Source organism: Anguilla anguilla, chromosome 19 (assembly GCF_013347855.1).
Source record: "Anguilla anguilla isolate fAngAng1 chromosome 19, fAngAng1.pri, whole genome shotgun sequence".
NCBI classification, from domain to species: Eukaryota; Metazoa; Chordata; class Actinopteri; order Anguilliformes; family Anguillidae; genus Anguilla; species Anguilla anguilla.
The window spans coordinates 10158168-10172149 of NC_049219.1; the positions used below are offsets into that span (position 1 = coordinate 10158168).

Consider the following 13982-nt stretch of genomic DNA (forward strand, 5'->3'; position numbering starts at 1 on the left):
TGTTGAAAAAGGGCGCGGTGAAGATGTAGATGTCGTTGTCCAGACTCCTCTTGTAAAAGCTGGACTCGTACGTCTCGGCGTTCTCCTTCCAGTCCTCCCCGGCGCTGAGAGAAAGAAACAAAGCCGCGATTAAGTGACCTCTGTGGGGGAAAAAAAAAACAAAAAAACTCACAGGCTCAGATAACCGAGCCAAAAAAAAAAAAAAAAAAAGTCTAATCGTTGTTCTGTTGGAACCGATTCACACAAGGGCTCTGAAACCTCAAACATGAAAAATGGCATCAACTGCAGTCTGGAGCGACATATTAATAGTGATAGCTGAATGCATTTCATCTGACATCAGAAAGGCATTAGAGAGGGGCGTGCCAAAGCTGGGCTGTGGAGGGCTGTGAGCCACGGGCAGGGCTGGGCACACTTCAGAGATGCTTTTGGCTTTCCGTTCTATTTATTTATTCAGTCATCTTTGGCACGTCCTGCTCTCGTTAATCCAGCGGCAACCCTAGCTGTCACAAAACATCCCCACAATGTTGCTAGAATGTTTTGCGAATGTTACGGCATTGCCACTATGTGGCAGCTTCATTGTGAGAATGTTCTGTGTTCACTGGGAGGAGATAGTGTCCAGGTAGACCCAATAGGGTTGAACCTTACAGGGGAAGGGGGAGGTGGAGGGGGAGGAACAAAAATCTGTGTGGCAGTTTTGGCAACTGCTGGGAGATCTATTAGATTTAGCTGTCTGTTTTCTGGAGGGTGACTTTGTGGGTGAAGGTCTAGATGGACTGCGCGGCTGGTTTTTTACGCCAGTTTCTTCTTGTCTCCTCTTTAGACTCCGCCCCCGCCCCCACCTCCATCACCTCTGTGTGGGTCACTGTCTCTGGGCCGATGGGATTTCCACGGGCAACTTTCTTCCTGGAGAAACCTCCAGCAAAAGAGACGTCCACAGCCCTGAGGACACCGTGCCTCCAGCTGACCTGGCCCGGGACAGCGCTGGAACTTGGGGAGGCCTGAGACCCTGGTGAGTCCCTCCCTGAGTTCATTACTTTCTTTCCTTTAGCCCACTACACATAACATGCTAGGCCATGGTAGGCCTAACCGTGTTTAATATAATTTGACGAAACAAGTTTTTTATTTTCCTGTATGAGCTAATACTTTTTGAATGGAAATCACAACCAATGATTTCAAGGTTCTAACGAGTCAGACTCACTCTGATCTCTGCACTGGTTGGCTAGAGCCATCTGGCAATGTGAAGGATTGTTTTTTTTTTTTTTCAAAAAGCAATTACTGAAGTCCTTTTTTCAATGAGGTGAGATGTACAGTGATTGTGCTTGTAAAAATGTCTTGTATTCTAAAATCAAAGGGAATCAAGAATAGCGTTTCTGGAAACGTTGTTGGTGGTTTACAGAGAGCTGGAAGCCTGCTGAAGGCCCAGCAACGCTTGCTTTTCTTTAAAGAAACCGCTTAACGTCACGCTCACACTGTCAACCGCTTTTAAAAGTAGCACGGCAACAAAACTGGACTTGCACGGTAACAACGTTTGGTAATGGCAGCCTGTGAACACCCCGGACAACGGGAGGGACGCTGAACAAAACACGTTTTTTAACAAACAACGGCAATGGCGCCGTAATCGCCGTGGAAACGGCAGCGGTGACTGCTCGCATATACATCAGCCACCGCGGACTGGGGTACCGGCAGTAAAAGGGGGCCAGTAACTCTATACAGCTTTCCTAAAGGGAGGGTCCCTTGATGTGCAACAGCTGCGGTGGGGCTCCACAACACACGCCATTTTATGACCCTTGCAAGTGCAGCGTTGCGTCCTCAGAGTGTCGTTCTGTCCGAGTGGCGGACCCTCATGAAATATGGGGGGGGAGGGAGGGGGGGGGGGGGAGGGAGGGAGAGAGCGGGATGGAAGGGGTGAGAGAGAGCGATGGGCTGCATAAAGAAATAGAGTGGTAAGAGACAAGCGAGAGCAGGAATGGACAGGATGATGGAGTGGTTGAAAAATGAAAGTTAAGAGGAACAGAGGGAGAAAGCGGATTGGGAGAAATTTTAAATCGAGAGAGAAACAAAGAGAGAGTGAGAGAAAAAAAAAGAGAGAGAAGGGAAGAGTGAGAACACGAGATATTAAAAAAGAGGATGGTGGGGCCTCAGGGTTCAGGGACTCAGTGCCAAGAGCTGAGAATATCTTGGACACGGCCATCGGCTCCCTTTGCTTTCTCCGACAGAGAAACCGGAGCACGCCAAAGACAGCGCTGTCCGCAGCCTGCGCGGCGGCATCTCCACAGCACACACACACACGGTCACTTCACACAGCGGTCAGACCCGTCGCCACGCTCCTCGTGTAAAAACGTGCATGGTGCGGTGCTGTACCTGCTCGGGTAAACTCGCGTGATTCCCCCGTCGGTGGCGACAAACCTGGCGACCACTCCGCTCCTGCGTCGTGAGAGAACACACACACAAGAATCAGGAAGGTTCTAGTCTGTCAGGGAAGCGAGCTGCCCGAGCATCATCTCAACGACTGTCAAACAGGCAAATCCGATTTACGTTCTCAATGACAGGGAGCAGCAGTGAAATTAAGTTTTTCTGACACCACCTGGCATTCCCCACCGAGTAAACAAGGCCTTTTCCTCTGAAGGTGCGATGGCAGTTGTGTAATTTGTCATTTTAAAGTGAGGATTCGACATAAATTAGAACATTGCCCTAGCTTTGCAAGCACTGCTAATAGCGACAGACACCATACAGGGCTTGCCAACCCTGTTCCTGGAGATCTATTAGGTCCTGTAGGTTTTCACTCTAATTTGGCACACCTGATTTTACTAATTAGCTGCTCAACGAGATGGCTGTTGATTGAGGCGCGCTTCGTTTGGGTCGGAGTTAAAGCCTACCGGACGGTAGATCTCCAGGAACAGGGTTGGACAGCCCTACACTGCAGTCACCAGCAGACAAGGTGGCAGACACTGAAGAGGTCATTCTCTCAGCCCTACCAGGGCTGGTAAAGCTAAAAGGGGTGCATTGATAGCGCTAGCATTTGGGCACGGGCTCTCACGCGTTCTGCTCCTTCCACCGCTTCACCAGCTCGGAGGTCAGTCCCGCGTCCAGCAGCAGCCTGTTGATCAGGCTGACGTTGCCTGAAAGACACGAGGCAGCGGTGCAGTGCGGGGTTTTATTCACAGCCAGCGCTGAGATCCACATGCTCCGCACGCACCCATTTACATAACGCAGACCATAACATTGTTCTACCGTATAAAGAATTAACAGATGTCTTATGTATGTATGTATTAGGCTCTACAGATACTATGTGAAATGTATCACATATGCTCCCTCTGTCATTCATTTTAAACAGTAAAACTTATTCCTCTGATTTATTGGAACTCGTTTCGGCAGCTCGTCACTCTTAAAAGTCAGACGGCTTACTCCTTATGCTGGTTTGGAAGAGCACCAGCATTTGTGCTGTTGGCAACCCATCATTATCTTTGCAATTTCAGAATCAATCACGCGCACACATGTGGGTATCTATCCTTGGCGTATCTGTGCAATGTTCCTGTCTTTCAAACTTAGTCTCGACAGTGTACGAAGAATTTTAAAAAGGCACAGGTTATGACATACAAAAAATTCCTGCCACATATATACAGTGCTGGTTAGATGCCCCAGTACACGTAAGTAACAACACATGCATTTTATGAAATGGAGCAAATTAAATTTAATGAGCGTGTCTGGTCTGCAGTTATCCGTATGTCAGGGACAAGGCTAATGATAAGTTAACATAATGAGCCAACTTTGGGAATGCTGGTCTGATTCTTCATTGCTTTATCCATAGTGCTTAGGACTACGTTGGTGGGGGGGGGGGGGGGGGGGATGTCTGATATTACATAACCGATTCCCTGGAAGAAGTGGGGTTGTTACAGTTGGTTGCCATGCTGGGAATTTGAAATGCGGCACGACTGGCAATAATGAATTGAGGAGGAAAAACAATGGGAAAAGAAAAATAAGAAAAAAAACCCAGAGAAACAACATCGGCCTGAGTCAGCAAGGGAAAGCCAGAAGCATAACACGACTGTGATTTATGGGAAAGGGTCTAGCGTAACCTCAGAGCGGTCTCACATCAGTGACTCATCTCAGAGCGTCTCTGTCGGGGTCTGTGGTGTCTGACCACAGCAGGTGATGGCGGTGAGTCACGCTAGCAAGAACGCAACATGGCGCTCTCTCTCTCGGGGAGAGCACCGACAGAACGACCGACGTGTCGATGGAAACGTTTGTTTGCCTGGTCATCCACGGCGACACGCTCGTGTTTTCACCTGAGACTGGAAGGCGCGGTGTGCGCTCTGAGATAGTCAAAAAGGTACGGCATTGTTTACGAATCTCAGATCGCGCAGAAAATCTGAGACTGCGCTTGCGTATGATCAAATTAAACAGAATTGTTGTGTTCGACATGAATCACAACTTACACACCTAGCTCCAAAAATGTGTTATGTGGCACTTACTGTAATAGTCCCCAACACTTAAACTTGGCTGAAGACAGTGCTGACATTAGGTATCTCTCCCCTGAGTTTTTTTATGATTATCAGTTGAGTCACATGTTGAATTACATTAGCATTTGCCGACTAGATCTTATCGCTCTCGTTTTTGCATTTATACACACATTTTACTTTGAAATGAGGCATGACTGTGTCCCTGTGACAATTATGTAAGAGAATGTCTGCGATTTTGTCTCTGCACACTTAAAGGTGCAGTATGTAAGTTTGTTATAGAACACTTTTGGTTAAATGTCTGTCACATCCTGACAGATATCAATAAACTATAAGCTCTTAAAAAGTTTTATCTGTTCTCACAGACTGCCCCAGTCTCTGAAGTCAGCCACTCCAAATTTCACCGCGCCTGAATCATAACAACCAATCGGGACAGCTCTGAGTGAGGAGGCTTCCCTACCTGCCTGTCTTTTCAATGTATAGCTCTCTCTTTCGCCTTTCTCCAAACTTACACACTGCACCTTTAAAATCAGAATTAGTTTATCTTGCTTTGCCAATGTACTGAATTTACCATCTGGACTTGAAATATGTATCAAATAAGAAATTAAATTAACTTTGACCCCCCCCGCATATTTAATATTTGTTATCTACATTGATAAGGCTACTTGCATGATGGGTGCCGGACCCACTTCAGTTCGGCTATTTCCTGGCTTTTGTTCTTTCCCGTGAGGAGTTCTGCTTTCCCTCAAACACGGCGTAATTGGGACTGTAGGTCTGGCGAGTGAGGCGGCAGAACACGGCGTCCGCGTGTATTACCGCCGAGGGTCTGACACGTCCGCCGCACCAGCAGCCAGCTGCGCGGTTAGCATTTTTGTTCAGTGTAAAGCGTCACTCGTGACACTCTGGGGCCCATCGGCGGATCAAACGACAAGCCCCGCAGATCGCAGCTGTTTGGCAGCGCGGACTCGGTCTCGGCTCGCACCCCCCCCCCCTCCACCCCTAAAAAAACCAGCCCTCCACATGCACGTTTTAACAGGGTGGCAAAGGAACCCCTGCGGGAACGTGGACCGCACTCACAGGTGTGGTCGTTGGGCGTGTTCCGGTCGATGAACTCGTTGAAGTCCATCAGGAACTGCGTGTTGTTGTTGGAGATCTTCAGGTCCTTGCAGTACTCCCTGCGGACACAAGACAGCGCAGATCTAAAAAAGTCCTCTCACCTACAGCCGTCTGTCAACGGTGTGTGACCAGTTTACTATCTGAAAATCAGTGTAACTCTTCACAAGGCTCATCATTGCATTATTATGCACGAGATAGGATGGCACGGTTCTACCAATTATTTATGAGTGATCGTAGATGCTGCGAATAACTAGTTCCCAGGTTGGACACTGCTGTTGTACCCTTGAGCAGGGTACTTAACCTATATTGCTTCAGTATATATCCAGCTGTATAAATGGATGCAGGGTAAATGCTTTGTAAATAGTTGTGTAAGAGCGGATAAGAGCGTCTGCTAAATGCCTGTAATGTAATGCAATGCAATGTAACAGCGGTAGGGGCGGTTCACACAGAGAGCAAATCCACTCACCTGGGGGCGATGAAGGTGTGTCCGTACTCCTCGAAGTTATCCTGCTGCATGGTCTCGAAAACTGTCGGAAGCCAACAAGGCACAGTCAGGACCTCCCTCACCACCCCCCCTTTCCACGGGCACAGGCCACATGCAGAACAGCTCCGGAAAGGTGAACCCGTGACCGCCGCGAGGGCGCTAACATCCGCCGGGACAGAACACGCCAGCCCTCTGAGATCGGGATATCAGAGAAGAGTCTATCCGCATAAGATTATTCTACATCATAAATGACCGCGCAGGACATTTAACATTAATGTTAATCTAGTGGGAATGCCTTTTCCATGCTGGGCATTGTACCTTACTATTTAGAGGCCATGTTCAATTCGGAAACACGTGGACTCATGCTTGAACCACGGGATGTTCGTTCTCGTCGGTTCCCCTTCAGTGATCAGTAACACGTGTTAATAGCTACAGGACTGGAAGCTGCGAGTTCCCCGTATCTAAGTTTCTGAAAACTTCATTTCTCTTGACACGTGGCAGTTCGGGGGGGGGGGGGGATCAGTCTGGATGTTCTGTTTATCATCCGTGTCACTTCCTGTCTCTGGGAGGCCGAGCCCCCATTTTCGCCCCCTTGTTCGCGCACGCCGGCTCCCTAACGATCTCCAGCCCCCCGTTTCCGACCCTCCGAGGTGGCCGTTAGGGTGACGCCTGGCCCGCTGGAAACTCTGACGCGTCGCACGTGTGAGAGAGCGAAAGGGGCTCGCTAGCGGACGGGCGGGGCTAACTAAGACAGGTATGCACATGCACAGGAGGGCAGAGGTGGGGGGCGGGGGGCGTTAGGCATGCAAGGATCAGCGGAAGGGATGGAACGACCACAACAAGTGAACGAGTAACGAGAGGATACTTGCCCGTTCGCCCTGTCGGCAAAAATCCAGCAGAGAGAGGGATTACCAGGAGGGAAACAGGAAAAAAGAACAGGGTAAAACGATAAAATACAAAGGGTTACACTCGCCAATATTTTATTCAGCAAAAGAATAAAAATATTGCAGACTAATTAAAAGGCTCTTCAGTGCACAGGGAAGATGAGTCAAGAAGAGACATGCGTGCATGCAAGCCTCACATGGTGTTACAGGTTTCCACGGTGTGTCCAGGGCATGAAGAGTGTCACAGGTATTAAAACAACACGGTCAGTACGTTCCCGTTCTCAGCGTGCAGTTATAACAGCAGGCTACCGAAAGAGTGGTTCTTGGTTTTTTTGTGTGATATTAAACAGGTTTCTACGCACGTGCGAAAGTCGCTCGACGGGATTTCTGGCGTTCAGACGCACGCGGTTTGCCACCTGACGCATTTTACGCGCGATGTTGACGACGAGCGAGACGTTAGGTCTGCGAAACTTCGCCGTGCTCAGCCGCTCGTGACAGTCGCTCCGGCGGAGGGCAGGCGGGAGGCCGGAAAGTGTGGGGAGCGGTGAGAATTGACCGCCGTCGCGCACACACACACACACACACACACACACACACACGCACGCACACACACACACACACAAACACACACACACACACACACACGCACACACACACACACACCGAGCGGAAGCGCCGGGGATCAGACGGGGATCAGCACAGCGAGGACGGCGCGGGGAAGCAGCCGAGGGGGCTTTTTTGCATATCATTTCATTTTTTTATTCAAAGCAGAGCGACGCGCACGGGCTTCGCGATACACGGACGAAATAAAGAAGAGCATGACTTGTCTGGAAGTAGGCGTGGAAGCCTGAATGTGCTGAACGGCCTGTTCTCCTGGCCTGAACGATCCGTTGATGCAGAACCATCGTTAGTTAAACAAGGGATTAACTGTTCTCTCTTTGGGGAGAATTTCAGTGCTGCTTCTCCAGGTACCAAATCCCATTCTGAATTCAAAGTAATGCAAACTCAGAAAGCCCGGTTGTAATCGTAGGCCTACTTCCGTCATTGCAGAATAGATTTAAGAGAGCTGCTCAGTCACTGACAAACATGCACGCACGGTCCAGCACTGCAAATGTGGTGGCAAATGCCAAACCACACAAAAATGCGGTGTAACTTTTAGTTTCCCCAAATTGCTGGAAATGGACTTTTGGTGCACGTCCACCCTTAAGGCCTGTGGTGATAAAGATGCTTTGTGCCATGGTGAGAGTGTACTGGGCTATAACCTGCTGTCAGTTCTTTAGGTTGGGGGGCACCGTTGTCCAACACAGCTGGAATCTGTTTATTTTTGAAGACACTAGAACTGATTTTAGTTTGGTCGCGTGTTACACTCATATAGGATAGCGTGAATCAGACGTGCTCTTAGAAGGAAACAGTAGGTAATTCACTGAATCTAGTGCAAAATAACGCTATACAATTTTAAAGATGACACAGAAAAGGAAAAAGAATGTACAAAGCAACATTCACAAGAGGAAAGAGACAAATTAGTTGATACTTGCCCAATGTTGCTGAGGGAATCCAAAACACAGAGAGAGTGAGAAAGAGAGAGGTAGAGAGAGAGAGACAGCAAGACAGGGACAAAACCAGGTAAACAGAAATAGAAGGGGTTACAACAACAAAATTATATTCAAACAAAACCTTGAAAATGGTTACCATGTGTGACAGCCACTCCTATTAGGAGGGGTGTTGCAGGGTTTTACATTGATGGGAAAGTGAGTTTTCATGACACTGAAAACAGATGGAACTACAGTTATCAGTCATCACTGATCTGCTTGAGCCAATCACAAGGTTTTGATTTGCATTGTGTTTTTCCACAACAAAACACAACGATTGGTCCAAATCAGTGAGTAACTGGTAGCAAATAGCAACTAGCTCCACCCCTCTTTGGCGCAATGATACTTTATTCTTCCATGAGTAGTGTCACGTTGGTCAGGTCTTCAGACAGGCCAAGAGGGACGTGAAACTAAATTTAACAAGGGGAGAAGTAAAGCTGTACTGAGGGGAGGGGGCTCATTTTTGCAGTTTGTGGTTGGGCTCCATACGCCAGGGGAAGGCCGCTAAAAGGATAGCTGCCCGAATCAGGCCAGGTCATGAGGGAGAGGGTGAGGCTGGCACTCCGCAGTCCTGGAACCAGAGCTGCCCTGTTTAAAGGGCTTCTGAAGATATCTGGCCCACACTTCAACAGACTACCTTCAGGTGATCTCTCTCATGTACACACACACATACACACACACGCACACGCACACACACACGCATGCACACACATGCACGCACACACACACACACACACGCACAAAACGCCGTGGCACTTTTGCACATCACACGTTGCGGGCACACCATGAATAAACAAAGCCTCTTGAACCATTTAGCGGGTAGTCTGCTCGTCTGGTAAGAAGCAAAACGCAGGACCACATCAGAAACGCAGTGGTCCACCACTGCAGGAGAGGAGGGCTGTGAGGCGGTTCAGTTCAGATAGACCCAAACCATGTGCATGAATACACATATCTGCACCATAGCGATTGATTTTTCCCTCCAAGATAGAGCGTTAAGCCCCGCTAACATGGAAATGTACGCTAAATGGCAGCTACAATAAAGCAAGCTTAATGGCGTAATATGGACAGTATCTAATTTGAGTGCATGCGTGTGAATGTACAAGGCAGGAGAAGCACGCCGTCTCTCCGGTACTTACATTTTGCCTGCGTAATGGTGTCTCCGATTTTCGCGCGGATGTAGTGCGAGCTGTATTCTGGCAACACCAGCGCCAAGCTGAGGACACAGAGGTGGATGTAAAATTTCACAGCGCCGCTTTCCGATCGCAAGGAACGCCGCCAGGAGAACAACGGAGGCTGAAACGCTTTCGCTAACCGTCAAGAGTGAGAGTCGGCGTTGAAAAAAAAACCTACACGCGAAAGCGAAGCCAAGACCAAATCAGATCCCCCAACTCCCCAGACTCCCCAAAAAATACCTTTTGTGCTTGTAGCCAATTTACATCATCCCCAAAAACAGCCTCGAGGCTGTTAAAAAGCAAGCAAATCAACAAAGGAACAGATGACGGGCTCGCATTTTAATTCCGTAAGCGAAGAGTTGGCTTGGGGGTCATTCACTTGGCCAAAGCTCGCGCTGCGCTGGGTGTCAGATCCAACTAGAGGAACTTAACACGGCGTAGAAAGGAAGGAATCTCTGAACAAATGCGCTAAGTACGCGTGACATTGCGTCCTGACAGGCTTCCAGAGTGTTAATCCGCGGTGAGTACATGTTGTACAAAGCACCACGCGTGGACCTGGCTTGAGATGCAAGGCATGTTTTGGGGTGTCCGCACACTGCAGTTACTTCCCCTCCTTCTGATTGGCTCGCTTATAGATGTGCCTGTCGTGTAAGTACTGAAAATTTACCAGTGGATAACGAATGGTCCGTGTACACAGCACATTTTACAGCATCATAGCTGATGCACTGTGGCTACTGTTGTATAGTACGACATGAATAATATCATACAGACCCATGCATGCTGTATAACTATGAAGATTATGGCCTGTATTCAACTAGGCCAAGCATACTCGGATCATGTACTGTACTGTAGATAGCCTAACATCTGATGACCTGTGAAAGAGTCAATGGTCACATTTCAGCATGAAGTCCCGTTATTCCAGGTTTCAGGTCACGGGTTTACCTGTAGTCGGTGCCGTTGACCGGAGCGAAAGTGTAAGCGCGGATTCCGCGGTCTATGTACCTCTGCCAGAGAAGGAGAAACCCCACAGAGTTAGTGTGTTTAAACCGGCCTGCGTCACTCAAAGGTTATCTCACACACACAACAACATCACCTCTGGCCCCGCTAAACAAGAATTATTATTAAAAAAACAACACCAAAAAAAACCAGCATTAATTCTCAGCTTGCTTCAGCCGAGTGAGGTTTCACGAACACTGCTTTACGTACAGCTGCAGTGAGCTGGCAGGCTCTGGCTTCTTTGAACCAATCAAAAGGTGTTGCTCGCTACAGGAAACCACAGCGATTGGCTCAAAACATAACGGTCGCCCTGGCACTCACCTCATCTTGAGATTTCACCAGCGTGTGGATCTTGATATTCCCCGTCTTCAGATCAATCATGTCTTTCCTGATCTATACCCAGAGAGAAAGAAAAAACAGTCACTGATACTGAAATAAGGAACGGCAGCTAATCCATTGCTTATCCGAATCTGAACAGAGGCTTTGGGCCACCTTTGGGCTGCTTCATTTTGAGTGACAGCAACCTGCGAGCCAACAACATGGCAGATACAATATATCCACATAACGGCTAAATCATTTTGGACGTGAAGTGTATTACGTGCATACATGCAGTGATGTTCTGTGGAAATACAATGCATTTTTATTGAGCATCAGTTCTATTGTAGTGGTCTGGATTTTTCCTGTGGTGCATTGTGGGAGCACTTAATGCTCAAATTGACGAGTCCTCCTGCGCATAAGTCAGAGGGACGCCACATGCGGCGTGTAACTCGAGAGGCCGGCGGGGAGACGAGAAGTCGCTGCTTTGGCGGCGGCGGCTCCTCCGCAGAGCGGGGCCAAGTGGCGGCGGGGTCGCCCCGCTCCGCTCCACGCCGCGGCGAAGGCCAGGGATTCCGGAACATTCTCCGCTTTCCTCACCCCCCCCCCCCCCCCCCCCACTTCACACTCCAACACAAAAGCAGAGCCGGCCGTACGCAAATGTGTTCATCATTACCCTTCACCGCTCTGTTCCCGGGCCTTTTGTTCTTCCCCTGGTTTCTCTCTCTCTCTCTCTTTCCCTCTCTCCCCTCACATCTGTTTTCGGGGGGGAAGACGGCCGAGCCAAGACTGCAAATGGCTGGCACACTCCCCCCTAATAAGCAATGCTGCCGCGCGTAAGGATGTAACATGCGTGTGAGCGCCGAGTGGCGATTCCTGGAGAGGTTCCTCGCCTGGCCTGCCCGAAGGCCCTACAAATGCTTTTAGTGCTTTTTCCATGTGTGCGTACATGTGTGTAGGTGTGTGTGTGCGCGCGTGTGTGTGCACGTGTATGAGAGAGAGAGTGTGTGTTCCTGTAGATGTGGTTTATTGGGAGTGAACAGGAAATTGACCACAACCGAGTTCGGTCTGGCGAAGTGCGTTGGTCTCCATACCGTAACCTTGATTTCATTCTCCAGTTCGGCATCCAAGAAGTCCAGGGTCACCGGCTCCTGGAATTTAGGATTCTGGGGCATAAAATGGTGGCTGTTAGGGTCGTTCATTAAGTGATATACAGATGTACTGTAAGAGCTGTGGCAGAACTACACAGACTACAGCTATATATTTAGATCTACAACTGCTTGTAACATTAAACAACCTGACAAAGGTAGAAGGGAATGCACAATCCAAAGTATACGTTCCCTTAGTTGCAGCTTTAACAGATTCATAAATATACCAGTGCCAAAACACTGAGCAATACAAATTAGATTTTGTGGTATTGTAACATATTTGACGATGCAGTTCAACAACTGAAAGAAAATGATGAAAAATTACGTGGTCAGCGCACTGCAATAATTTCACAGTGAGTCATCAAAAAAGCAAAATGGAATGACTGAATGCCGAACAGATTTTCCTCATTTTTTGCTATTGAATATCCAGATAAGTGGAAAGATCTGGAATGTACTGGAGCCATTTGGGCTCATTCTTTGGGCTCTCAGTTCTTCCTGTGGAACACAAATTGCTCTGAAGTAATAGTTTCACAAATCGTCCAAAAGATTATCCAAGAAAGTAATCCTATACTACCGGTCGTTTTCCCTAAACGTCAAATTCTTGGTGCTGCATTTATTTTCGCATTGCCTGTGGAACACAGGCCTGAAAGGACTTCCAGGGTTGAAAAGTAGAAACACAGATTCATCTGTGCATGATGAACATCTGTCTGACAGTCAGTCATGGTCCCGCATTACAACAATATTGTAATGTTATACGATATTTCCGCAATAATTGAAAGAAAACGCAAGCGTTCTCACGCACACGCACACGCACACTAAACGCAAAGGGGTTTTTTTACAACAAAAGGTACTTCTCAGTGATGGAACTTTACCATCGGCCACAGGTTTACTGTCATTTACTGCATTAACAATTTAAGATGGCTGTATTTGACACAAACATGTGAACGGCTGATTGATTAAATTAGATGCATTATTACAGAATAAGAACGTGTACGATAACTTTGAATAGCAATCGTCATCACCTTTTCCTGTATACATTATTGTACATTTTTATTTTACAGAAGCCATCAAACTAATACTCTGTGTATAAAGCAGGAATATCAGTCACACTTGTTTGGCTTCATTATTCTCAGTCACGGGCGGACCCGTACGGGGCAGGATTGAATCCAGACCACTCTGCCTCCATCTGCACCTCACGGTGCTCCTCCGGCCCGCTCCGAGCTCCAGCCCGTTCGGTCCGCACCGGCCCCCGCCGTTACTGAGGAACGAAGCGCCCCCCTTTGGTTCCTGCAGCCTCTCGTCATGCGCTTCTACACCCCCCCCCCCCCCCGTCCCCCCCCCCGGAGTCATTCCGACGGGGCCCTGCCCCCGAGCACAGAGCAGGAGGAGAGAGGTCCCCGGGTTTCCGGAAACAAACGCGGCGTTTCATCAAATCCGTCCGTCCCGTACAAGGCCTGACGCGCGGGCGCTTTGACGTTCCCGCCGCGGCTTGATCTTGCCGGAGCATCTGGTCAGGATTTGCTACGAGAGACGAGCGTCCATATGCGCCAGTCCAAAAAGCCCCCCCCGTGTCAGCCGCTTACGGCAGACAAATCGACGTCCTGTCTTTATTCTCGGGGCGGGAGAAGGCCCGTTTTTGATCCTCTAAGATAATCTGCGGTAGTCTCGCATAAGAAATAAGCAGAGTCTGCGCCTCGGGCGTACGAAACAGTGTCTGCACCTGCGTCTGCACATTGAGGAGGTTGAACTCTGCCCTGGTGTGTGACTGGGTAAGAGAAACACGTATAATGAGTGTAGAAATCTGACATTACATCAAAATGA

The 13982-nt window shown here is 48.6% G+C and overlaps 1 protein-coding gene across 2 annotated transcripts in view; it reads right to left on the reverse strand.

Annotated features, from left to right (window-relative positions):
* Positions 1-13982, reverse strand: part of LOC118219259 (voltage-dependent calcium channel subunit alpha-2/delta-1-like) — a 100458-nt gene that overhangs the window by 11160 nt on the left and 75316 nt on the right. The window contains exons 19-29 of one of the 2 annotated variants that reach the window (XM_035402279.1): positions 12108-12179; positions 11020-11091; positions 10645-10706; positions 9667-9743; positions 8477-8485; positions 6927-6935; positions 6040-6100; positions 5535-5632; positions 3038-3119; positions 2362-2424; positions 1-104 (exon numbers count right to left, since the gene is read on the reverse strand). In XM_035402279.1, the coding sequence (XP_035258170.1) occupies positions 1-104; positions 2362-2424; positions 3038-3119; positions 5535-5632; positions 6040-6100; positions 6927-6935; positions 8477-8485; positions 9667-9743; positions 10645-10706; positions 11020-11091; positions 12108-12179 (709 nt within the window). The remainder of the gene's footprint in view (positions 105-2361; positions 2425-3037; positions 3120-5534; positions 5633-6039; positions 6101-6926; positions 6936-8476; positions 8486-9666; positions 9744-10644; positions 10707-11019; positions 11092-12107; positions 12180-13982) is intronic. The other variant, XM_035402280.1, reaches the window with a different exon arrangement.